Source organism: Penicillium expansum, assembly GCF_000769745.1.
Source record: "Penicillium expansum strain MD-8 chromosome Unknown contig150, whole genome shotgun sequence".
NCBI lineage: Eukaryota > Fungi > Ascomycota > Eurotiomycetes > Eurotiales > Aspergillaceae > Penicillium > Penicillium expansum.
The window spans coordinates 155,005-180,028 of NW_015971412.1; the positions used below are offsets into that span (position 1 = coordinate 155,005).

The window sequence follows — 25,024 nt, forward strand, 5'->3', positions numbered from 1 at the left end:
TAATAATATACGGAAAAGTAGCTGGAAGAGGGAAGATCAAGAGGATACTATTATGAATTGTAGGGTACCCTGGAAAAGTCTCTGAATATGTGGAGAGAGAGAAATTATCTACAGGTGCCAAATAGACTATGGTTTCATGACCTAGGGTGTCGAAAAGCTGATTAAGATTGAAGCTAGGAAAGGCATATTCTCAGACTTCCCCTCTAAAGCACTTCATGTGGAGTACTAATCCCAACAATGGGAAGATTTTGGGCGGCAAAAATTCTATACCTCACTGTGAGGGAACGCTCAAGGTCAATGAATTTGTCAGACAAGACAAAGATCTACTCAGCAAGACCACCTTCCTTTAGGTTGAATACTATGGGACAAACATTGTTCTGGCGCAGTCTGAGACCAAAACAACACGTGAAATTATCAATCTGTAATCCCAGGTTTCAGGAAAGCCTGCTGACTATATTCAAGTTCCACCTGATCGCTATGATAATTTATGGCCGAAGTGGGAACGAGAGGTTGGCCTTACGCTGCAATTTTGGGAGACACCTCGTGAGAAGAGCTAGACTGTCGATGAACCCGTTCTGACGAAGGAAGATTTGAATATTTCTGGTTTGATTGGAATGAAGGAGATTTTTAGTTCTCTCGAGTGATCTTCAATTTTGTATGTTTCCGAGAAGTTACGATATTCATTTCTCATCTAGACTTCAGATATAAGACTATGAAATGACGGAGCTAATATCCAATATTAATCAAGTGATCTACCAGTGACTCAGTAACATTGGTAGCTTCATCGGGCTGGACAGTTTCAGGATAATGTGCAATCACTATTGCCTCGTTCGTTTTCGCAATGATCACGCCTTGCTTGCCCTATGACAAGTTTGTTATGGCGAGATGAAACAAGCACGTGGTAGCTAGAACTTACACTCCTGCCATAGATGCTCCGATGATCTGCTTTTATAGCCAAATATTTATGTTCTCCGATGTAGAATCCCTCCGAAAGGGAACGTGGGTCGACATAGGCCTTGACAAGAGCTTGGACTTGATCACCCTCGATCTATACAAAAATATGTTAGTGATTCATACCCCCAAAAAGGTAGATTCAGCCAGCCTCGCCTTAAATCCTGCACTAGTTGCCCAAACTGGACCTCCTGTTGCACTGAAAACTGCAGCTTTGTCGATTTTTCCAGATCCTACTAGGGTTTGATCGACGTAGGCTGGGGTCATAGAATTAGCGCCCTTGTCAAGATACAATCAAATATTAAGTCACTACCTTGCCAGCTCATTTTAAGTGAAACTTTATGATGAGAAATCGGATAAGTAGATGATAGGCGGTGGTGAAGTCGAATGAAAGTTGTAACATAAATATTGAAATTTAATAAGGGCTATCACTCTTTAAGTACATTAATAGCCAAGTAAATCACGCCTGCTGACCGGTATCGGTATGTTTAACCTCTTACGATACTGCGCGTATAAAATCGTTAAAATAGCCGATATGGAGGCTACCTGTTGAATGGCTAGAACATTCTTATGGAAAATAGTCCGCCAGATCACGATCATTTCTTCATTTTCTTCATTTTCTTACGAGCTAATACCCTATGCTAGTTAAATAATTTGCAAACTGCCCAACAATGCTTGCAGCTTCTCTAGGTTGCACTGTTTCAGGATAATGAGCGATGACTATCGATTGCGATGATTTCACCACACACACGCCCTCTTTGCCCTAATATTCTTATGATTAGCGAGCCATCACTGAAGTGAAAATTAAAATGTCTTACCTTCTCAGCATATATGCTCTGATCGTCTGCTTTGGTGACCATGAGCTTCTCCCCTGCGACATAGAGCCCACCAGAATACAGAGGAATTGAATCCTCAAAGCCTCTCAACATATACTGGACTTCCCCTAGTTGAACCTATCGGAAGGGCGTTTTAGCTGCAACTTCAAAGAAGAGTGATAGTTGAAAAACTTACATTGAATCCTGCACTTGTTGCAAGTAGAGCATCGCCTGCTACTGAGAATATAGCGGCTTTGTCGATTTTTCTAGACCCCACCAGTGTCTGATCAACCCAGCCTACCGTACAATCAGTATTGGAGTGCTTGTTTGTGCAGATCTGCATACCTTGCCAGCTCATCTTGAGCGTGAATTGATATAAATAGATCGGAGGATCTAAGTCGGGGGAAGCAGAGAGGTGGGATTCGGTGGCTTGAGGGGTAATTCCACCTTTTAAAAGGTCCAAGGGCCAATGACACACCCTGATCGTCAGATGTGCTCCACAGCATAACAGTCCTATCTCCTACGTTGCGTTCAAACCTTCCTAGACTTAGGGCTAATGTGAGACATTTCCTTGGGAATTTGTTCTAAAACAAGATGCTTCGACTTTTGATTCAATACAAATACTTTTCTAAGATAAATAAGATCTTGAAACATACAATGTGCAAAAGAATCAAAGCAATAAAAAATAAAAACTATATATTACTATTAGTATATTGAAAACAAGTTTGATAAAGTAGACAAAAATCTCGAAATAACCAAGCAACCGTTTATCTTTAATGCTCCGGCTCTGTTAAAAGCAGAAGAAGAAATTCCAAGCGGGGCATAGGCCAGAAATTCACAAAAAAATACTCAAGATACCATGAGGTCTCTTTGATCCGCACCACGAGGACCAAAGAGGTCATGAACCGAGAGGAATCCGGATCTCAATCAAGAGATGGATCGGCCATACTCAACTGATTTACAGGAGAGCCATGAGACCAACAATACCGGCAAGGAGGCCAGCAACGGGCTTGACGTTGGAGGCAGCACCGGTGAACTCGTTGGAGGAGGGGGTGGAGACGTGCTGCTCGGGGGTAGAGGGCGTCTCGATCTCCGGGGTGGAGGGGGTAGAGGTGCCGGAGGGGTGGGCAGCGGGCTTGGTCTCAGCGGGCTTGGTCTCAGCAGGCTTGGAAGCAGCGGGCACGGAGACAGCGGGCACGGAGACAGCGGGGTGGGACTGAGCAGGGACACCGGGCTGCGACTGAGCAGGGACAGCAGGGACAGAGGCAGCAGGGACACCGGGCTGCGACTGAACAGGGACAGCAGGGACAGAGGCAGCAGGGACACCGGGCTGGGACTGAGCAGGGACAGCAGGGACAGAGGCAGCAGGGACACCGGGCTGGGACTGAGCAGGAACAGCAGGGACAGAGGCAGCAGGGACACCGGGCTGCGACTGAGCGGGGACAGCGGGCACGGTCTCAGCAGGGACACCGGGCACGGTCTCAGCGGGCTTGGTCTCAACGGGCTTGGTCTCAACGGGCTTGGTCTCGACAGGCACGGTCTCAGCAGGCTTGGTCTCGACAGGCTTGGTCTCGACAGGCTTGGTCTCAACGGGGACAGCGGGGATGGTGGAAGCGGTCTTGTGGGGAACCACGACCTCTCCAGTGGGCTTCAGAACGGGGGCGGTAGGGCCTGCGGTGGCGGGCTGAGTGGCGTTGTAGAAGGTCAGAGGCTTCTCATCGCACAGGGTGCAGACGGTAGTCTTGGTGATGGTGATGGTGTTTGTTTCAGTAACGGGAACAGTCCAGGTCTTAGATCCAGAGGTGATGGTAGACGAGGTGACTAGAAGTATTGTTAGAATGTGTGGTTCCAGGGGTATGATTTGGTAGAGATTCTAGGGCTTACCAGGGCAGGTGGTGGTCACGTAAGTGAGGGTCTTGGTGGTGCCAGGCTTCACGGGAACGTGGGGCTTAGTGGTGGTGGTGCCGTTCACCGGGATGGTGGTGGTGTGCACCGGAATGGTCGAGGTGGTGCAGGGGGTGGTGGTGCCGTTCACCGGGATGGTGGTGGTGTGCACCGGAATGGTCGAGGTGGTGCAGGGGGTGGTGGTGTTGCTGTGCACCGGGGTGGTGGTGTGCTCATGCACCGGGGTGGTGGTGTGCTCGTGGACCGGGGTGGTCGACGTGGTGCACGGGGTGGTGGTGTTGCTGTGCACCGGGGTGGTGGTGGTGTGCTCATGCACCGGGGTGGTGGTGGTGTGCTTGTGCCCCGGGGTGGTGGTGGTGTGCTCATGCACCGGGGTGGTGGTGGTGTGCTTGTGCCCCGGAGTGGTGGTGGTATGCTCATGCACCGGGGTGGTGGTGGTGTGCTCGTGCACCGGGGTGGTGGTGGTCGAGGTGGTGCACGGGGTAGTCCACGACTCAGTGGTCTTGCTCCAAGAGTCGTGAGTCGAGACGTGCTCGGCGGGCTTGGACCAGCTCTCACCCCAGCCCTCAGCCTGGGCAGGGGCAGCAACGGCAGCAGAGCTCTGAGCGGAGCGGCGGACGAAATCCTCACCACGAGCCTGCATGATACCGGCGAAGGCCGGGCTGGCAAGAGCCAGAATAGCAACGGAGTTGATCATTTCGAGAGATCAAAGTCTTAACAAACAAACTTGGAAAGATAACGAATGAAGAGATGATGATAAAAAGTTTGTGAAGTGGAAAGAGATGAACGATCTTATATGCCCTGTTTGAGAACACTGGTTCCAAGTCATGACGGATGTGGGTGCCACGGTCGTGTCCAGGACAGAAAGGTAGACCTGATTCTCAATGTCACCATATGAGGCCGAATGCAGGTACTAGGATAGCTCAATCTCAGATCGCAAAGGCACAGATGCAAGGCCATTGGAGGAAATTTTGTGCAATGATACATCCATATGGCGAACGTAGATGCAAGCGTGACAGACTGTCGTATCATTGGGGTAAGTAGTGGAGGAGGTCTCCATCTTCATCCACTTAAGTAACCTAATGCGGAAGCATAAGAAGATCTTGGCAATCTCCGGAGTCTCTCACAATCCGCAAAAGTAGCGAGCGAGCAGATTATCGGCGTGACTGCACATTGCTTCGTTTCCATAGAAAAAATCGCTTAATGGTTTTTCAAGAAAACGTGTATTTTGCATTAAAATCAGCAAAAGGTCCATTTTAGATGTTCAGCATTAACAGAGTAGTAGCCACGAGGTAGTTGCCAGTGCGATGGCTCCTCTGATTGGGAGTAGAGACCCCATGGAGACCAATAGCATCGCAGTAAAAATGCCAAACAAGTAGACCAGAAGCAGCCAAAAATCCCCAGGTACGAATAGGCATGTTTCCTTCCAAGGTTGGCTCTCTGGAATGTGGAAATAGCACCCGGCTGAGTATATGAGCGTTCCATTGGTAGATGCCACTTTGAAAGAATGTACGCATGAACTCAAATTATTCCCTCAGAAAGGCAATACCAGTAGGCTCGCTGGACATCCTTTTCTGAGGGATTAACCCGGATGTAGCCCATAGTAACATCGACAGCTATAATCAATGACGGGGACATTTAAATCTAGCGCTGGGTTAGGCCAAGACCCCACTGCGCGAAGATGGGGGATTTTGCCGCAAATTAACAATGGGGTTCTCGTCAGAGATTGACGCGGAGGTGGCTTCAACCAATCCGACAAGGTGATGTGCAGCCTGCATGCTCGTTGTCTTTTGGAACAGCATCATCCATGGATCCTGGTGGGCAAGAGGTACGGTAGTGAGGTACTGCAGAGATTTTGGTTGCAAGCGGCAAGGGGATGGATCTAGTACCTTGACATCCTGTGGCAGATTTCACGATTGTCTCTCCCAAGTAAAACCGAGGAGAGGCAACCCATCCGTTTTCGGTCATAGATAGCATATCCATTTTGGGATAGCACGTGATGTAGGGCTTAGGGCAGACGCGTGCACGGGGCATCGCGCGTCGCGCGTCGCGCTTTCCTGTTTGGGTTCAATTAAGCCCCGGAGAACCTTGGAAAGAGCATTTGCTTTGCCATTACCAGAATCGCCCATAATGCCTCATTCCATATCACATGGCTCTGTGCAGAATGACGACGACATGCCGGACGCCCCTGCTATCGAGACCTCGACTGAAACCAATGTCAGACTCGAGGATATGTTCAACGACGATGATGACGATGACGAGGAATTCCCGGCTTCGGGAGATGTGAAGATGGAATCTCCAGCCGCGAACGAACAGTGAGTGCTAAGTTATCAAACAGCAGCCTTGGACCTGACTGCTGACCGAAAGCTCGCAACAGGCCTCCAGCACCCACACCCTCTGGTGTGGACTCGGATGTCATGCTCGCCTTCTATCAACGACTTTTCCCCTTTCGATACCTTTTTCAATGGCTCAATCATGGAATTGTACCAACGAAAGACTTCGGCAACCGAGAATTTGCCCTGACGCTGCAAAATGACGCCTATCTCCGATACCAATCATATCCAACTGCTGACCTGTAAGACCTATTTCGACCTTTATTGTCGAATCTCCTTTGAGCTAACACATATATGCCCAGGTTTCGGAAAGACATACTTAAGATGAATCCTTCTCGTTTCGAAATCGGACCTGTCTATAGCACCAACCCACGCGATCGCAAAACGCTACGAGGCGGCCAAATGAAGCCAGTCTCCAAGGAATTGGTTTTCGATATTGATTTGACTGATTATGATGACATCCGTACATGTTGTGTGAAAGCGAATATCTGCGCGAAGTGCTGGTCATTTGTGACAATGTCAATCAAGGTCATTGACACCGCACTACGGGAGGACTTTGGGTTTGAACACATCCTCTGGGTTTATTCGGGTCGTCGTGGTGCTCACGCCTGGGTGTGTGATCCCCGTGCGCGCAATCTACCGGATGATCGGCGCCGAGCCATTGCTGGTTATCTTGAGATGATCCGCGGGGGGTCACAAAGTGGAAAGAAAGTCAACATCAAACGGCCACTACACCCTCATATTGTACGCAGTCTTGAGTTGCTCAAGCACGACTTTGCCCGGACCACACTTGGTGACCAAGACACCTTTGAATCCGCCGAGCAGGCAGAACGCCTTCTGTCCTTATTGCCTGACAAGACATTGAACGAATCCCTGAGGAGGAAATGGGAGTCCTCTCCAGATCGTGCCAGCACCAGCAAATGGGCCGATATCGATTCACTCGCAAAGACTGGTAAGAGCAGCACGCTCAACCCAGCGACGCTCCGAGATGCGAAGCAAGATATTGTTTTGGAATATACCTACCCACGCCTGGATGCCGAGGTCAGCAAGAAGATGATTCATTTGCTCAAGAGTCCCTTCGTTATTCACCCGGGCACTGGTCGTATTTGTGTTCCCATCGATCCTCGCAATGCCGAAAACTTCGATCCTCTCTCCGTCCCGACGGTAATGACTCTACTCGCCGAGATTGATGAATATGACGCAAAACACCCTGCCGGCTCAGCGGAGGCTGATATCCCTGATGTGGAAGGCAGTGCGATGAATGGCTCCGACATGAAGGGTGGTCGTAAGGTGCAGGACTATGAAAAGACCAGCCTGAAACCTTACATCGATTTCTTCCGTTCATTCATCGCAGGCCTCATCAAGGAAGAGCGTGCTGGCAAGCGTGAACGCGATGATAGTGGCCCTGCTGTCAAGGCCGATCCTATGGAATTTTAACTGCACCATGTTTATGTTGCTTCGCTTTGCCTGGCTTCGCCTCCTAGAATTATGACTTTATGTTTTGTTAATTACATCCACCCATTTCATTTTGGACCTATGTCAAGGGATCGCACTTTTGAGGAGTTGAGGTTGTGCATGGAACCGAGTCATTTGCTATCAATCAGCCCGATGCTACATTTATTACATTCTCATTCGAATATATCAATGGAATTAAAATAATCACTCGGCCCTGGAACTTGTGAAATTGCAAGACGTGGAATGCATGCTAGAGGTAGAAGTATAACGATGTAGTAAGTGAAGTGATTGTATATTGGAAATATTGGTACAAATAGTCGCACAAGTAGTTGCACTAGAGCTAACCATGATATGGAGGCACAAGGGTGGTATCTCCATATCAGGCAAACTTCTCATTATCAAAAGGCACCTCCGACAAGATTAAGAGGAAATGAGTCGAAGATTAAATGGGGTAGTTAATTTAAGCACCAATGAAGTTCTTGACGGCTAAAGGTGGAAGGTTTTGTTAGCACGAGTCACACAAACATTATGTAGGAAGGTAGACATACTCTCCAACCAGCGCAAGTACTCCTTCTGCTCCTTGACGGAGATGTAGTCAGGGACCATATTAGCGAACTCGGCGTTAAGGCCACGGTCCTCGAGGTAGCGGTCCCAGAGACCCTGAAGGTCCTCATCGAGGTTCTCGAAGGGGGGACCGGCGTAGAGACTCTGGCGAGCCCAGTCCTTCTCAGCAGTCAGGGACTGGGCGAGCTCAGCCTTGGCGAAGTGGGAGACCTCCTCGATCTGGAACACACCGTCCTGGACAACGGTCTGGATCAGAAGGGCACCGTTGTTGGGCTTCTCAACGGTGATGGTAACACGGGCAGGGAAGCTGGGCTCGGGCTGCTCAATGTCCTCCTCGGCGGAGGCCTCGGCATCCTGGCCGCGGGACTGGTTCTGGAAGTCCAACTCATCGGTCAGAGAGGCGTCGTCGAAGTCCTCCTGTTCGCTGATGTTTTGGATATCGGCGACGGTAAAGCTGACGCGGATGCTAAGCAATGATATGTATCAGCATTTATCATTGAGATTAAAAAGCGGAATAGAGTGGTATGAATCGTACTTCTCGGTGCCGAACTTCTTGGTGAGGATGACCTCCTGGTCACCTGCAACATCCTTCACCTGCCACTCGCCGTGCTTAATAGTCTCCTCGATGGCTTCCAGTTGCTCCTCAAATTCAGGGATCTCGGAAGACTTCTCGTGCTTCAGCTCATCCTCGAGCTTGGCGAGAAGCTCAATATCGACTGTAAAAAAAGAAAATCGAAAATCAGCCCATGGCCACATACGGAATCCGCCACTAGACAAGCTCGGATTTCGGCGGACTCTTTCAAACATCATTCAATCCATCTTACCTTCAGATGAGGGAGCCTTGAAGATGCTAGAGGTCGAGAAGGCAGCGTAGGTGGGCTTAATGGCCTGCTTCCAGGATTGCTGGAGAGCGAGCTTGGGAAGTGCTGGGCGCAGAGCCGAAGTGGCAATGGAGCGCGAGAAAGTGCGCGGGATAGAGCGGGTGATAGTGCGAAGAGAAAGCATTGTGAATGTGGATTGTCTGAAGTTGATGAAGATGAGAGCTTGGGAAAAAGCAAATGAGCTAAGTTATTACGAGTGCCAAGACCGGCGCTTCTGTTTTGCCCGACTTTGCGCGACCACGCAATTTGATTCGACATTAGACAAAAAGGCCATATATAATTTCAATTGACTTTCATTGAAGAGGACAGTCAGTAATTTGGGTCGATTTTAATTCCTATCATAACTCGCTCTACTATATGTGCACGAACGGCTGGATGGAAAGCCTGGCGCATGAAACTATATATATGGACAACACAACCGCATTGAATTGAAATGGTATATTCGAGAATATTCGGCTGTACAGAATCTAGAGAAGAATCAATGTACCCATAATGCGCCAACCCAGTCTTTTTGGACACCAGACAAAAAAATATAGAGAAAAAGGAATCGTGATCATGACATGCTCTTCGGGGGGAAAGTAGACGTGAGTTTTTCTCCGGCTTTTGTGAACCGCATGAACTTGATCGCGCTGAGACCCGACCAGTGTCCATTCCAGTTCTTCATTGCGGTCATCGCATATTGATCGCCCAGATCGGGCATCCACAGTCCGGTCGAGAACTCCCGACCCTCGGTTTGCACCCGCTGTTTCAAGGCCTCCTCGCGCTTGCTAGGAGGACGTCCTTTCCGGCGCTCTGACTCAAGCTGTTTGATCTCCTCGGTATCACGGTCAATGTACCTGGGTTGGGTTAGTCCTGAGCGTGGTGGTGGATCGTAGGTGTTACATACTTGGCGACGAACTCGGAAATCTCTTCGGTCGAAAGGGCCTCAGTAAGCTCTTGAATAGCCTCAAAGATGTAATCAATTCGATCCACTATCTGAGTTAGCTGGGTGGCCTTCAATTGAAATGGGCAGCTGGCTCACAGTATGGCTGTCTTGCGCGGTTCACAGTGGCGTTATGGCGGGACAATCGATCGTCGCGAGCACCAGCTTTGCGGAGGCGGTGGGCATCGCGACTGTTCTCATGAAGCGCATTCGTGGAACTGCGCTTCTTGGAAATCTGCTTGTGCACTTTTTCTAAAGTAACAGGCATGGTTGCGGGCTGATGACAAGAATTACTCCAAACACTCCGCCGTAGATTTCGATGATAATTTTCGTGGATGCACCGGCATAATTAGGCGGTGACCCCGAAATCACCGCCTTCCCCACTCGAGGAAAGCGCGTCTGCGCGTCGAGATAGGGACATTCCAGGAGTTATTTACTCCTTCAATTCTTTAACTGGGAGTTGATTTGGACCTCGCATTGTATTCCATATTCATTAGTCTCCCACTTGTGAAAATCTCAACTTATGTTATCATTTATTGCTTGAATTCGAGGACCCGCCTGTCCCTCGCACGGTGTCCACCATGGGCATTAAAGGTATGTTGCCTTGGGACTGTCTAGGGGGGAGATGAAAGGCAATTTTAACACAAACAAACAGGACTTCACGGGCTTCTCAAGTCCATTCAGAAACCATGTCATATTAAGAATTTCAACGGGCAAACACTCGGAGTCGATGCATATGGATGGCTGCACCGTGGAACTGTTGCTTGTTCCGTGGATCTGGTCCTGGACAACCCTACTCGGAAGTATGTCTGTTTGATATCTTCTTCTTGGACCCTTTGCTAACAATGCTATCTTATGATAGACACATTGATTTTGTCCTCAATCGAGTCCGCATGCTTCTTTTCTTCGGAGTGAAACCCTACCTCGTCTTCGATGGCGACAATCTACCCAGCAAGGCAGGCACCGAACAGGATCGCTACAAACGGCGTCAGGAAAGCAAGACCCTTGGACTGGAGTTACAACGGAAAGGGCGGATGCCAGAAGCTTACCAGGAGTTCCAAAAGGCCGTCGATGTGACACCCTACATGGCCCGGCAGTTGATTGAAGAACTGAAGCAAATGAATGTCCAATATGTGGTGGCCCCGTATGAAGCAGATGCCCAGCTGGTGTACCTGGAGCAACAGGGCGATATTGATGGAATCATATCTGAGGACTCAGATTTGCTTGTCTTTGGCGCAAAGCGGTTGATTTCCAAATTGGACCAACACGGGGAATGCATTGAGATAAATCGCGCCGATTTTACTGCTTGCCGCGAGGTCAGCTTGGTTGGCTTCAGTGATCCAGACTTCAGGAACATGTGCATTTTGAGCGGTTGTGATTACTTGGCAAATATTCCTAAGCTGGGGCTGAAGACTGCCTATCGGATTATTCGAAAACATCGAAATGTTGAAAAAGCGCTGCGCATGCTCCAATTTGAGGGCAATTTCCGAGTCCCAGCCGACTATCTTGCCAACTTCAGACAGGCCGAGTTGACCTTCCTTTACCAACGAGTCTTCTGCCGCAAAGCTGAAAAGCTAGTGACTTTGACGCCACCGGAAAAGGATGTCAATTTGGCCGCGCTGCCGTATATCGGCGCCGACATGGAGCCGGAAATTGCCGCCGGAGTCTCTCGAGGCGATCTGGATCCAACCACCAAGCAACCAATCACTATCAAGCCTTTAACCGCAAATAGATGGACCCTTGGAATCAATCGCCGCCAGACGTTGGGTACTTCGTCCGAGCTGAAGCCCAGAAAGTCCATCAATTCGTTCTTCACGCCGAAGAGGACGCCGCTGGCTGAGCTGGACCCTAACAGCCTAACTCCGTCTCCAAGCCAGCAGCGACTCCTGGAGCGCAATGCAAACAATAGCTGGCAGGCCAATACCGCGCCCTTCCGTTCCAACTCGGTCAGATCCACACCTCTCAGGGCCTTTTCTGACCAAGGCCTCAGCCCTATGGTTCGGAGTGTGGAACGTTCATCTTTCCTGGCCCAAAGTGCAAGATCATCGACCTTACAGCCCACAAAGAGGCAGAGACTTTGCTCTGAGGTTGAAGGCGATCCTCTACCTGCTTGTTCCCCTGCTCGCAGTCGGTTTTTTGCTCCTACTTCCGAACAAGCTAGCCCTAGCGGCCAAAAGCTCTTCCGGTCAAAACGGTCACGCAAATCAGTGGTTGGTGTCTTCTCTGATGAAATGGCAGAAGACATAATGTCCAGCATTCCCGATCCCAGTACTGCGCCTGGGCCTGCTGAGTCTAGACCCGAGAGCAACCTTGAGATATCTGGCAAGCCCAGTGAAGTTGAACCCCTTTCTAACCCTACTTCCAACAAAGCCGTGGTGACTGAGAACCTTGAAATATCTCAGAATAGTCCCAGGGATACCACACCGAATTCCCCACGTTTCAGCCAGGCTCTTGACTACCACGTTGACCGACAAAACTCAAATTTACTGTCCAAGTTCACTTTTCAAGCGGGGCAAAAGCCCGAAACAACTGCAGTCAGCCCTATCATGACTAGGGTTCCTGCGGTTCAGACTTCTCATAGACCTTCACCGCCCTCGACTCCCAGAAGTCCAGCTGCGATTGCACGGAGCAACGTTTTTCAACGACGCCTGACACCACTCCAGCGGATGGGACAGTCCGCTCTCAGAAGATCTAACAGCATCAACATTCCAACTAAACTGCGGGATGCTGAAGCTGCTGAACCTCGGACTGAAGCCTCCTCTCCTGTCATACATAAGGGGTCCTCTTTTGCGGGAACCCAAGGCAGCGAAGATATGATTGTCCCAGACAGTGAGGATGAAGAAGACGAGGATGAGCCCAGCACAGGGCACTCGACTACTCTTGATCTCAAACGCTTTTCTTTTGCCGCAAATTAGGCTGCATCTCTATTTGAATACGGAGCATTAGGGCAGGAACATCGGGTCTTGGTATCCGGGGTAGCATTGGACCACTGGTTTGGTGGGTTCCACTTTGGCGCGTAACCTGTGGTGTTAATACTTTTTTTAATTGGGGTTATTGTTTGACATAGCGTTTGGTTAGGGCTTGAGAATCATAGCATCTTGAAACATTGAAATATGCCCAATCGGTAAAATGTTGTACACATCTAAGTAGTGTAGACGGCCCAATATCTAAGAGGCTGGGTGAATCGCGTGGCTTGTGAAAGTGGGGCAAAGGTTATCGGGATCTGCACTAGTCCAGATCGGGACTAACACGGCCCAGACTTTCCCGTGTGAGTGGGCAAAATTACCCACTTAGAAGGCGGTCTGAGCTGGTTACCAGGGAAGCGGGAGAGTAAACAAGAGCGGTTGGCCCAGCCTCCTAGATTTCCTATACTCTTGCCTCATCCCCAGCCTCCAGAGAGATTTGGAGAATCTGTCAATTAACCTGACGTTGAGTTTTGTGCCAGCTACGATCCCTTCTTTCCCTTCCATTCTTTCTACACATTCCCTCTGTCATATACTTCCCACCTGTACTACACACAGGCGTCAAGTCATATCATATCTCTGACCCATCTGGAGAATCCACTAGGTGCGATCCAGATTCCACAATATTATCAAATATTTTGGATAATTTTGAAAGCATTCTCAGCATTGAATACGTCCTGAACAATCCGATCTTTATCCGACCTTTCACATTCTTCATCTACATTCCATTCCAACGATCTCGATCTCGATTCACTTGTCATCTGAACCACACGAGCCAACAATACGTGCGCCACGAGGTGTACAATTGAGTTCTGTGATCACATTCAGTCCAGGAAACTCCTTCTCGGAGACCCGAGAAGCGAGTCAACAAAAAAGTGAAGGAGTCCGACCTCGAGGTGGTCCTAGTTGAACACAATGGCTACTCCCTTTGCTCAAAAATGGGCCCGTAAGTGACGACATACCAAACCAAAGCCAGCAATAGGATTGTCGCTAATCCTTCATGCAGGGTTCATTCCAATGATCGGGTACCACCATGTGTTGATGATTATCATCGCGGTTGCTATTATCTTGTTATGTGAGTGCCTACCTTGGTCATTGCTCTCGCTGCTGGAATGTAGCTAACAAAATTCAGCACTCCTGTTGGCCGGCTGCTCTTCATCATCCCCACAAATGCCCAACATCTTCCTTATCTCCCTATACTATGAAAAGTATAACCCCATTAGGGATCTCGCACAGGTCGACCCGGGTGTTGTGACTGCCCTCTCCAACATCGTCGGCGGCGCAGAGTTGGAAGTCCGAGTGGGATACTTTGGTATCTGTGTTCAGCCTGATAAGGGATCTTTCATTTGCAATGCCAATGCGACAGCGCTGGCTGAGATTGTCACCGTGGATCAAGATCCTCTGAACCTGATCTGGGTTGCCTCAACGTTCAAGGATGCCGTTGTCTTCCCGTATCTCCTGTGAGTAGCCTGTGCGTTCTCAATGATGGACAAAACTAATACATATTTCTGCAGGATTGTCGCTGTTATTCTCGCATTCTTCTGTTTCATCCTTCTGGCGACATTCCCTGGCTGGCACGAGGAGGTCGACGAGTCTGGATCTGAGCATGAAGTCAAGCCTTTCCCCTCGCGCCCCGTCTCCCAGGCTGCCCTAGCCCTCATTTTCGTCTCCGCGGTATTCGTTCTTGTGTCTGTACTGTGGCAGCACACAGCATCTGTCGCTGCTAGTACGATAGCTCAAGACATGGGCAATGGAAGTGTAAGGAGCGGCGTGGGCTCTTCTGCAATGGTACTTGGCTGGTTTGGCTTTGTCTTACTGGTCATAGTAACTGTTGGTTTGCTGGTCATGATCTTGAGTATCAGTTTGATCCGCAAACTAACCGACGAGGAATAATCAATTTGATTGATCCTCAACGCCGAAGCAAGGAATCCTTGCTGTCTTTGCTTTCCTTTTTTTTTTTCTTCGCGACCTGCTTACACCTACCTCTTCTTCGCCTACGACATACCTTACCCTTATAACGGGACGACACAAATGGGAAATGAATAATACCTACGAGCACACGACACTGGCTCACAATCACGGAATGGATGGGAACGGAACACACGACACTTGGGACATTTTGATTTCCCCACGGGGAATTTGGGACTTGGGCAGTTAAATTTTACGAACATATTCGAGAATATGAACCCTCGCATGCTTTCTATTCTTCTATTTGACACGAGGCATCATGCATCTTTGCCGATCCGCCAAGATAGAATGAATGCAATGTTATCGAGTCACATTTTGTACAGCCTTTTTTTGCTGGCGTTTTTCTTTTGAGTGGACTTTTGTTTTATGTTCAGCACACGGCGTTTGTTCGATCTGGTCATGTATACCACAGCCTCTTGTTTATTCCCCACGCTGTGTCCGCCTTTTGCTTCTCACGCAGAAATGCAAATGCTAGTTATTCCTTATGACACGATGTCAAAAATGATACCAAAGTCAAGTCTTCATAACTCAATATCTGCAAGTCGTAACCTCTAAGACCGGGACTACTTTCACGGTATCTTTTTCTTTACATTAACAATACATAAATGGATTTGACTTCTATTTTCTATCAAAATTGCGTTTGGATATAATATATATAATCTTTCCAACAACTGAGATCTTCCTTTGCGCTTGGACAAGGAAGCCTTCCTCGAGTTTGTTTATCAAAATTAGCATTCTTTGCATGACCTTGCGCAATTTGTTTGGTACCAAATCCAGCAGCCATACTTTCTCTCCTGGCAGGGCACAGGATCGTCTACAGCCAACTAGGCACCTCCCGATGCTGATCCATCGTATCTATAAACTTTATCAACTCTTCATCAGATACCTGAAGCCACCGATCAATTGCTTTTTGTCTTCTATGAAGGCGATTAATAGACCCCTGTACCAGACAGCGAGTGATCTGGCCTCGTGGTCGACCTTTTGTACAGCTATGAGGTGCTTAAATGTGAAGTTAAACCACCCGAGAATTGCCCTGCTCGCGTTCGGCATGACGAACTATGTTCGGCTTCATCCGAGAGAACGCTGTCATGCTGGTGCTGCCACACGACGATGTACACCCACTGTGGAGTGTTAGATGTGTCGGTATCGGGAGCTGGACCCATGTTAGCAGCTGCAGTGACCTTTTGGAAGACTCTGGAAATCCTTTCCGCATACATTCTTCTCATCGGCTGCTTAAATTGACGACAGGCCCACCCTCCTTGTCAGTCAAGCTCTTCAAAATCGGTTTCCTTCACCTTCCTAAACAGGGATGATCCATAACAGTTCCTGTGATATTTGGACCAATCTGCTGCTCAAAAGCAAACAGGGAATATATAGGCCAATGCGAGATGTACATCGGCCTCCTTGCACATAGTTGCCTCGTCAACCCCGCCAAACGAGGGATGCAGGAAGTGGTATATCCTTGGCGTTGCGATATCATGTGGTGTCCCATAGACGACATCAGCCATATCAATGGTGTCTAACATCAACTTTCGGCAGTCAGCTTTGAATGCATTTTCTTCATCTTCGCCAAGATTCATGTCTGTGCGCAAGCGTTCCTCCTCATGATACTCAAAGTGAGGATAAGTGCGAGAGGGCTCCCTGGAACCATCTAGACCACCTCGCTCCAGCATTTAGTAACTGAGAGAAAACTCGAAGAGTCAAAGACGTGGGATGGATTCCCTCATTTGCAGATCTTGTTCGGATCCATCTAGTCGTAGTTTTAATCCACGTTGTTGTGCTCCTGACGTCCAAAGTCCATTTGTAGAACCTCAGTAAAAGCAACAATCCCGTCATTTTTGTTGGCAGTGTTTGTAGCGATCCATCAGGTGGGTATTCTGATTCTGTATATATATTAATGGTTAGCTGACCGTGTCCACAAAAGAAACCAAGCAGAAAACAAAGAAGAAAATCGAGAACCAAATGGTATGAGCATACCTCGTTTGGAGCAACAATGGGCCATCACTTGATATCCCTGATCTGATCGGCTGGAATTTGGAATCTCATCCATTCTCCTATCGCATCTATCCAACATGATGCGTATACATATAAATGAATATATAGAGCCCTCCGACATAAACACCATCCTTCGCACCTGATCAGGCTTCTTGGTGAGTTTGAAGTCAATCTTTTGTTCGCAGTTCAAAATAGCTCAGAAGTTGCTCATTTGTGCTCTTACATAATTTTGAACGTTGGAAGATACCCGTTGAGTATAGTAGCAATAACAAGGCCATAACAAGGCCGACTGTGAGAAAGTGGGCCAAGGACTCTTTTTCATCAAGGCAGTTCGCGAGTTGGACAGAGTGCTCGTTGCTATATTCGTCCCCCGGGCGGTCTGCACCCCTGCCACACCATTATTGAGTAGTGAATGTGTGCAGGACAAGAGCTAAGAAATGTAGATAGATCTCTTTTAATGTAGCCAGAAAGCGTGTCCCACGAGATCTTCTTATGGCTACTAGCAAGGGGAGAAAGAGACGGAAGAATGACGATCTATGTAATCTAGCAAAAGCAGGGTATTTATACCCTATAGATAAGCAAACTTCTCAGTCAGCTAAAAAACAAACATCTATGGGACGGTCCAACAGATCTTCAGAAAGAGCAGATAAAGGAAGGTTGATCTTTCGTGGAAGCAAGTGGAAGGGGTTTGTGGATTGAAGGTGACAATGAACGCAAAACAAACACTAACTACGTCAAATATCCTCCCAAGATCAAGCACACTTTTCACTTATATACTTCATTTATATGAGAATCATATAATCATACTTTACAAAATAAACTGTTCGGATACCGCACTCAAAAGTATCTTTCCTCGCCCTTAAATACTCATCTTACAATCCGGGGATAATCTTCCGTTGAGCTACCAGTGAAAAGAGCAGTTTTAGCATGAACAAGGTATCTCAGCTCTTACTTTGCTGGCCCCACATTAGAATAGATGAGTGACTGGTATTTTCATTCCCGATCAAGGCTCTCAACCTAACTCTCAAGACTACATCTCTCCAACACCCCAAAGACCAACCTTGGCGCAATGTGTGCCACCTACGGCCTATTCTCGCTCGAGGGCACGCTGGTCCACGAACTGGTCCCCACTATCGTGCTCTTGCATAGAGGAGCTAGCACCTTCAAGGCTGGCCGCTTGCTTCTTGCGGCCATGTGCGCCGTTATGTCTAATCTCGTTAATGGTCTGGCCCTGCATCGGTGTCCCGAAGCCGCGGTTCACATCACCCGAAGTGGCTCCTAGTAATGTATTCGCAGCCGACGTGTAGGTGGCGACTTCATCTTCTTGTCCCGCGCTCACATTGAAGTTGTTGGCTTGACCGGGGATTGAGGAAACGGGGTCGGGGAGATAGGAATTGCTTGCTGGGGCTGCGCCGGAAGGGAATGGCTGCGCGTGGTATTCGGGGTGCTGGTCTGCCTCATTGATTTTGCGACCGAGTTGATGCTGTAAGCTTAGTTAATGCGGAGTAATATTGTGAATTCTAAGATCAAACATACACCCTTATCTGTAATTGGGTCTCCGCGAGGGGCTGAGGGGTTAAAAGCACCCTGCTTGAAGTTCGCGGCGTTATTAGCTTTCGAGGAGTTACTCATTGTGAATATATATTTGAGATTAGCAAAGAACAGGACTATAATATAACGAGTCCGGGTTGCGTTTTATATTCCAAGGCTTATGATGTAATTATGTGGTATAAATCACATTGTAGAAAACCAGAACAATTAACGTGGCGTCAAGCTCATCGCTGGCACGGTGACAAGGGGCTGGTGAATTTGATTGAACTATTATCGAGCCATACTTCCACTACGAAAGGTTCTAGTCCATTGAGGCGAGGGATGAAGTGCGGATGACATCAAAATGTAACTTGCACTCAACAGTTATGATCGATCAGGAATGCCTCCGAACGCCTTTTCCAATTATTGGCACTTATGTATCCAAGTCTTATTTGAGCCAGCATATGTCGGGGCACTTTGCCTCATTCGACGAGCGCCGAAGAGCCATACAGCTGAATAACTGGATGTGCTAAAATCCGACCCATCCTTCCGGTAGCATCTCTACTCTATCAATTAGGGTTTAAGAGTCTAGTCAGAACCAGCATTTGACCTTTCATGAAGGAAAGACCACCGATGGTAGATCTAAAAGGCTTCTTTCCGATAGAAAGGGTAGCGAAGAAATATATACTTGTGTTATTCCCAACGAATAAACAATTCCCACTGATGAAATCGTTCAACGAATTGATTTTTGCCCTCTTATTCGGTGTCATTGACTTCTAAGGTGCCTGGATTGTGTGCCACCGTTTTACCATCCTTGTTCTGGAAGCGTATCTGTTAAAAGCGAACGTGCCCTTAGCATGATACATCTAGTCACATTCCCAGATCATATTATCCTTTCTACTCACTTTTGGTGGATTCTTCACATCAACCTCTTCCGCTCGTTGCTGGTCTGTGATTACTTCTTCCACCTGAACATATGCTATTAGCGCACTTTGCCCACAAAGCTCGTATAAGTCAACAAAGGGTTGTCTATAAGTTGTGGTTTACTAACATGCCCTTCATGCGTTCCACCGCGGATTCTGGTCCAAACATAATCGCCACGATTAATAACATTGCCGTATTTATCTGTAACTTTGGAATCACCCATGATGTTCACCGTTTTTGGGAAAGATGGAACAAGTAGATGAATATTCAAATTGAGTGTACTAGATATCGGGACCATGGCATCTCGCTACATATATTCATTCGAGCGAGGATTGCACTGTGTAGAGTCACGATGATCTCATATTGCCTCACCCCCATATGTCTATCTAATTTTATCGCCACGAATAGCACTAATAATAGGTCGCGGCCTGGTGCCAATATCCCAGGTAAGCAATGCCAGCATCGGTAATGGAGACCTTTCTCATTTGCCGCTGCATCGCGCTCATGCAGCTAGCTATACGTACCGAATTTCGCTGCCAGGTGAGTCAAAAGTCATACACAGAAAGGTCTCTTGCACAAATTATACTTTTTTTTAAAGCCCTCACATATATCAAAAAAGACAGTTACTATTGTAGAATTTTGAAAGGTTAAAATCACCAGCTAAAGAAACACCCAAAAAAGACATCACAATACACAAGAGCGACTGACTATTTTTGTTTACATAGATAGATTGAAAGAAGTCTCAAGGCACCGAGGCTGAAATTGTAGATTCAACGTTGAACAGTAGCTCGGAGGGGAAAATTGATAGCGATGGATAAATTGGATATGAAGCTATATCAGAAAGTAGCCGGTGGCATCAGGCTCAACATAAAGCTCATTTGATAATCTATTCTATGTATTCTATTCAAATAATTTTTTAGGACAGAAATTGCGGTGGGAAAGGTGTTTGCCAAATCTTTGACATATTGACCACCGCTTCACCCCCAGAAATGGGGTAAATAAACCAGTAACTCGGACCATTCATATCACACCCTATAGATTGATATAGTCCGCACAGCGGGTAATGCCAAGCTGCTCAACCAGGAACTCATTGACAAACTGGCACTTAGGATCCTGACGCTTCTGAATGGCCAAGAACTCGGGCAGCTTGGGGAATTTCTCCAAGGTGTAGGTAGCATTAGGAGCACTCATTTTGTTCCAATGAGAGCGAGCGTTGTAGGTTTCACCGAAGTGAGGGAGGAATTCATAGGCCAATTCCTGGTTTTGCCAGAGGGTGGTAAAGTTGTTGTATTCTTGGATCCAGTCAATCTCGATGATCGCAAAGACACCGCTAGACTCGGGACCAAGGTTGTAGGTGTTGACAGGGGACAAATATGTATCATCACCCTTGAGGGTACGGTGCTGGATGACCATTTGCTTGTTATAGGGAGCCTTCATGCGAGACGTCTGGGCTTGTTGGAAAATGGTGTAGTTGGTGGCGGCTTCCGCGTACTGCTCGATAGGAAGGAAGTGCTCGATCTCGGCGTAGAAGCCTCGGGAACAGACACCTTGGGGAGAGCAAGATGCGGCGTCAGTGACCTCGTCGTAGCAGATGTACTCCTTCTTGCAGTCACCGCAGCCGTTGGCGCAGTAATTGAGAGTGCAGTTGCGAACACCAGTATAGTTGGTCGGCTCCCAGTAAGACAGGAAGTAAGTAGGCTCAAGGGCCCAGCTTGAAGTGTTTGCATCCCAGTCAAAGTGAGGACCCCAAACAGTCATACGATCATGCTCTTTATACAGTTGGGCGAGCTCCTTGTACATCTTCGAGTAGTCGGAAGTGGCATTTAAGACCTTGGTAGTTTTCTTCAGGAGTTGGGTAGGCTGAACCTTGATGGTCAACTCCGTGATCAAACCGAGGGCACCAAGACTGATACGAAAAGCCTTCAGTTCTTCTGCATTGTGCTTCTCGTTGATGACACGGAGATTTCCCTGCGAATCCAACACACGCAGCCCAATGATCTGGGTTGCAATATTACCTAGGCTGGATCCAGAACCGTGGGTGCCGGTGGAGGCTGCACCCACAAAGTTTTGAACACGCTCAACACCGAGATTGCTGAAGGACAAGTCGTTGGCCTTCAGCTCTTGGACAAGATCATCAACATCCCAGCCGGCACCAAATGTGACGGTCAGATTCTTCTTATTGATATGGAGCTTCTTCAGATTGGTGAGGGAAACAATATAGGTGGGCTTCTCAGTGAGAGTATTGTCAACACAGGTAGTGAGGTTACCGAATCCATGACCATTTCCAACAACTTTGATATGGGAGCCCGTGGGGTACTGTTCCTTGAGGAACATGGCGGTGGCATGCTCATTCTGAGGAGCAATGTAGGCGTCAGACTCGCAAGTAACCTCAAACTGCCAGTTGAACCAGCGGTAGGCGGAGCCAGACACTGCGTGCAGCAGAACCAGCAAGAAAGCCAGCTTAGGGCTAAGCATTTTGGAATCTACGGAATCTCTGATGTCAGCAAAGTGGCTAGAATAAGAGAGAAATGAAACAAGAAACTAACAGGAAATATGAATGCTCAAACTATGTGCAAGATCTTTGATTAAAGGTACTCGTGTTCGTGTTGAAAGAAATGGAGATACGAAGGAGAAGGGACAACCAAGGCAAGTTATATACACTCGAATTCGCGTATCTTTCAAACATGCCCACTTTACGGACACATGGAGTGTTTCATTTGCTGAAACACTCCACTCTCGACCAAATTTTCCCCTTTGACTGGAGCTTTCTGACCCGTGTCGTCTGCTGTTGAGTTGTTGTCGATCAAACGGGTCGACGGTGAGATACAGGTGTATTTGGAGAGGAAAATCAAACCCTAATTTACCTCAAGAATGCTGGTGTGCATCAGGCCACCAAAGGCTTTCTCGGATCAGATAACAGAAATTGGGATGGGATGAACACGCGATGATGATCTTAATTAGTGTGGTATCCACTTTTGGCCGTTAAACTCAATTCAAAACCTATTTGATACTTACTTCATGCACACCGAGTGACCTTATCTGAGCAGATTTGGGCTGATCCCACCTACCTAAATAGGTAACCCTTATCGATCACCATGTGGCAGAGCCATCCATGGAACCTGTGAAGATCCATAACTTTACAAAGTTAGAAGGTTCCCTCTTTTGTGGCCCCTCCCTTTAAAGTTATTGTCTACAAGAATAGTCAGCGGCTTGTGCGGCTTTATGACGTCTTTTGGGGAGTCTTTTTAGATGTCGTTTTATGTCTTTCTATATGTCTTTTTAGATGGCTTTTCTTGTAGATATGTTGCCTTCCTTTTTCGGTTTCATACATAGATCTCACAAGAAGGCGAAGAAAGGCTTAATTTATGAACTGGACTTTTTTAAAATCTATAAGAAGGAAAACCCAAGTTGCCGGTGAAGAAAGTGCCAAGGTTGCTTCTTAAAGCCTTAGTGCATAGGGCTTTACCTTGGAATCCAGACTCTGAAGATTACATATCTACTTATCATTTGACAACGTGCTACGATGAACCTCATATGTACGATCGACAGTAGTCATTATGATCCTCACCGGTGAGTTCGTATCTAGTAGCCCACAATTTTATTATCTCGGACAAATGAAGCCGACGAACATACCCTTTCCGTCATTGTCAGGCCTTCGTACATGATCATCAATGTCCCGTGTGATGAGCTTCTGGTGGAAGCTTTGTGTGTATGTAGGAAGAAATCTATATATTCTTACCCTTTCAGTCGTCGAAAATTACTACTGTGTAGCAACCGATTGTGGAATTCCTTTTCTTTCCTCTCCCTTCCAATTGAGAGTATATCTCCGATATGAAGTCTATAATCCTCTCGTGCTTTGTTATCTCTGCGGCCGCATCCCAGAGCTACCTGCCCACTGAACAGATCGATGTCCAATCCAGTCTTCTTTCTGACCCTAACCACGTCGCCGGCAAGACTGTTGACTATATGATTGCCGGAGGTGGCTTAACGGGCCTCACCATTGCCGCCAAGTTGACTGAGAACCCTAACATCAATGTCCTGGTCATTGAGAACGGCTTTTACGAGTCTAGCGAGGGAGAGATCATTGAGGATCTGAACGACTACGGCGACATTTTCGGCACCACTGTTGACCACGCCTATGAAATTGTCTCTCAGGCGATCAATAACCGAACCGAGAACATCCGATCTGGCAATGGTCTTGGAGGGTCAACTTTGACCAATGGTGGCTCCTGGACACGTCCCCACAAAGCTCAGATCGATTCTTGGGAGAAGGTGTTTGGAAACAAGGACTGGAACTGGGACAACTTGTTCCCATACATGCAGAAGGCCGAGATCGCCCGTCCTCCGAACGATGTTGAGATCGCCGCTGGCCACTTCTATAATTCTTCCTGTCACGGAACGAACGGCACTGTTCATGCTGGTCCCCGGAACAACGGAGAACCCTACTCTCCAATAATCGAGACCCTTATGGATTCTGCCAAGGAACGTGGTGTTCCCACCCAGCTAGATTTCCACTGTGGGGTCCCTCGCGGTATTTCTATGATTCCCAATGCGCTACACGAGGATCAGGTTCGCTCGGATGCTGCGCGTGAATGGCTTCTGCCCAACTACAAACGCCCGAATCTGCAGGTTCTGACAGGTCAGTTTGTTGGAAAGGTCCTCATCAACCAAACTGCTACTTCTGGCGCTATTCCTGGTTACAAAGCCGTTGGTGTAAACTTCGGCACCAACAAGAATGTGAACTCCAATGTATACGCCAAGCACGAAGTATTGCTAGCTTCCGGCTCTGCTGTCTCCCCCCGGATCCTAGAATACTCGGGCATTGGCTTGAAATCTGTACTCGATGCCGCCGGTATTCAGCAAATTGTTGATCTCCCTGTCGGTCTCAACATGCAGGACCAAACCACCACTACCGTGGGCTCTCGTACCAAGCCCTCTGGCAATGGTCAAGGTCAGGCCATCTATTTTGCTACTTTCAATGAGACGTTTGGGGATTACGCTCCTCCGGCCCACGAGTTGCTCAACACCAAGTTGCACCAGTGGGCTACTGAGACGGTTGCGCGAGGTGGTTTCCATAATGTGACTGCTCTTGAGATTCAGTATGAGAACTACCGTGATTGGCTGGTCAATGAAGAAGTTGCCTATACGGAGTTGTTCCTCGATACTTCCGGCAAAATCAATTTTGATTTATGGGATCTTATTCCATTCACTCGTGGTTCCGTGCATATCCAGGGTAACGACCCCTACCTACGACGGTTTTCTTACGACCCTAAGTTCTTCATGAACGAACTGGATCTTCTTGGCCAAGCTGCTGGGTCGAAGCTTGCGCGCGAGATTTCCAACACCGGGGGTATGCAGACCTACTTTGATGGCGAGACTACACCAGGATCCAACTTGGCGTACAATGCCGACTTAGACCAGTGGGTGGATTATGTCAAGCAGAACTTCCGCGCCAACTGGCACGCTGTCGGCACCTGCTCGATGATGGCAGAGGAGCTTGGTGGTGTTGTTGATTCTGCGGCTCGAGTGTATGGTGTCGAGGGCCTTCGCGTGGTTGACGGTTCGATCCCGCCGACTCAGGTGTCTTCCCACGTCATGACTGTCTTCTACGCCATGTCTCTGAAGATTTCCGACGCTATTCTGGCAGACTTCCATGCCAAGTCTTCGAAGCACTGATTATCAATGTTTAGGATCGATCTTTATGCGGCGGGAAACCGGTTATATGGCTCGAATCTTTTACCAGATGGCCTCGGAGTCGTGGTATCGCTGTAATTGCTTTCATTAGAGAATACACGTTTTGAATGCAAGCTGAACTTGG

General features: G+C 48.0%; 10 protein-coding genes across 10 annotated transcripts; 4 read left to right on the forward strand and 6 right to left on the reverse strand.

Moving 5' to 3' along the window:
• Positions 1-2,724: 2,724 nt before the first annotated feature.
• Positions 2,725-4,368, reverse strand: cspA (putative cell surface protein; the record flags this gene model as incomplete). Its single annotated transcript, XM_016742089.1, has 2 exons — positions 2,725-3,587; positions 3,651-4,368. 2 exons carry the CDS (start codon positions 4,366-4,368, stop codon positions 2,725-2,727), a joined length of 1,581 nt encoding a protein of 526 aa, XP_016595611.1.
• Positions 4,369-5,801: 1,433 nt separating this feature from the next.
• PEX2_048150 (DNA primase subunit PRI1) lies at positions 5,802-7,441 on the forward strand (the record flags this gene model as incomplete). The annotated part of the gene is made up of 3 exons (XM_016742090.1): positions 5,802-5,986; positions 6,049-6,246; positions 6,307-7,441. The coding sequence occupies 3 exons, from the start codon at positions 5,802-5,804 to the stop codon at positions 7,439-7,441; spliced, it is 1,518 nt and encodes a 505-aa protein (XP_016595612.1).
• Positions 7,442-7,919: 478 nt separating this feature from the next.
• On the reverse strand, positions 7,920-9,028 carry PEX2_048160 (MAM33 family protein; the record flags this gene model as incomplete). The annotated part of the gene is made up of 4 exons (XM_016742091.1): positions 7,920-7,945; positions 8,008-8,489; positions 8,559-8,739; positions 8,848-9,028. The coding sequence occupies 4 exons, from the start codon at positions 9,026-9,028 to the stop codon at positions 7,920-7,922; spliced, it is 870 nt and encodes a 289-aa protein (XP_016595613.1).
• A 429-nt stretch (positions 9,029-9,457) lies between these two features.
• On the reverse strand, positions 9,458-10,094 carry PEX2_048170 (translation machinery-associated protein 16; the record flags this gene model as incomplete). Its single annotated transcript, XM_016742092.1, has 3 exons — positions 9,458-9,740; positions 9,791-9,875; positions 9,926-10,094. The coding sequence occupies 3 exons, from the start codon at positions 10,092-10,094 to the stop codon at positions 9,458-9,460; spliced, it is 537 nt and encodes a 178-aa protein (XP_016595614.1).
• A 313-nt stretch (positions 10,095-10,407) lies between these two features.
• PEX2_048180 (putative exonuclease) lies at positions 10,408-12,741 on the forward strand (the record flags this gene model as incomplete). The annotated part of the gene is made up of 3 exons (XM_016742093.1): positions 10,408-10,420; positions 10,482-10,629; positions 10,689-12,741. 3 exons carry the CDS (start codon positions 10,408-10,410, stop codon positions 12,739-12,741), a joined length of 2,214 nt encoding a protein of 737 aa, XP_016595615.1.
• A 963-nt stretch (positions 12,742-13,704) lies between these two features.
• Positions 13,705-14,682, forward strand: PEX2_048190 (Fig1 domain-containing protein; the record flags this gene model as incomplete). The annotated part of the gene is made up of 4 exons (XM_016742094.1): positions 13,705-13,735; positions 13,796-13,864; positions 13,922-14,249; positions 14,304-14,682. The coding sequence occupies 4 exons, from the start codon at positions 13,705-13,707 to the stop codon at positions 14,680-14,682; spliced, it is 807 nt and encodes a 268-aa protein (XP_016595616.1).
• A 3,157-nt stretch (positions 14,683-17,839) lies between these two features.
• PEX2_048200 (uncharacterized protein) lies at positions 17,840-18,384 on the reverse strand (the record flags this gene model as incomplete). The annotated part of the gene is made up of 2 exons (XM_016742095.1): positions 17,840-18,235; positions 18,289-18,384. The coding sequence occupies 2 exons, from the start codon at positions 18,382-18,384 to the stop codon at positions 17,840-17,842; spliced, it is 492 nt and encodes a 163-aa protein (XP_016595617.1).
• Positions 18,385-19,148: 764 nt separating this feature from the next.
• On the reverse strand, positions 19,149-19,429 carry PEX2_048210 (hypervirulence associated TUDOR domain-containing protein; the record flags this gene model as incomplete). The annotated part of the gene is made up of 2 exons (XM_016742096.1): positions 19,149-19,250; positions 19,334-19,429. 2 exons carry the CDS (start codon positions 19,427-19,429, stop codon positions 19,149-19,151), a joined length of 198 nt encoding a protein of 65 aa, XP_016595618.1.
• Positions 19,430-20,238: 809 nt separating this feature from the next.
• PEX2_048220 (FAD linked oxidase, N-terminal) lies at positions 20,239-21,681 on the reverse strand (the record flags this gene model as incomplete). Its single annotated transcript, XM_016742097.1, has 1 exon — positions 20,239-21,681. The coding sequence occupies one exon, from the start codon at positions 21,679-21,681 to the stop codon at positions 20,239-20,241; it is 1,443 nt and encodes a 480-aa protein (XP_016595619.1).
• Positions 21,682-23,037: 1,356 nt separating this feature from the next.
• Positions 23,038-24,882, forward strand: PEX2_048230 (GMC family oxidoreductase; the record flags this gene model as incomplete). The annotated part of the gene is made up of 1 exon (XM_016742098.1): positions 23,038-24,882. One exon carries the CDS (start codon positions 23,038-23,040, stop codon positions 24,880-24,882), a length of 1,845 nt encoding a protein of 614 aa, XP_016595620.1.
• Between the last annotated feature and the right edge of the window lie 142 nt (positions 24,883-25,024).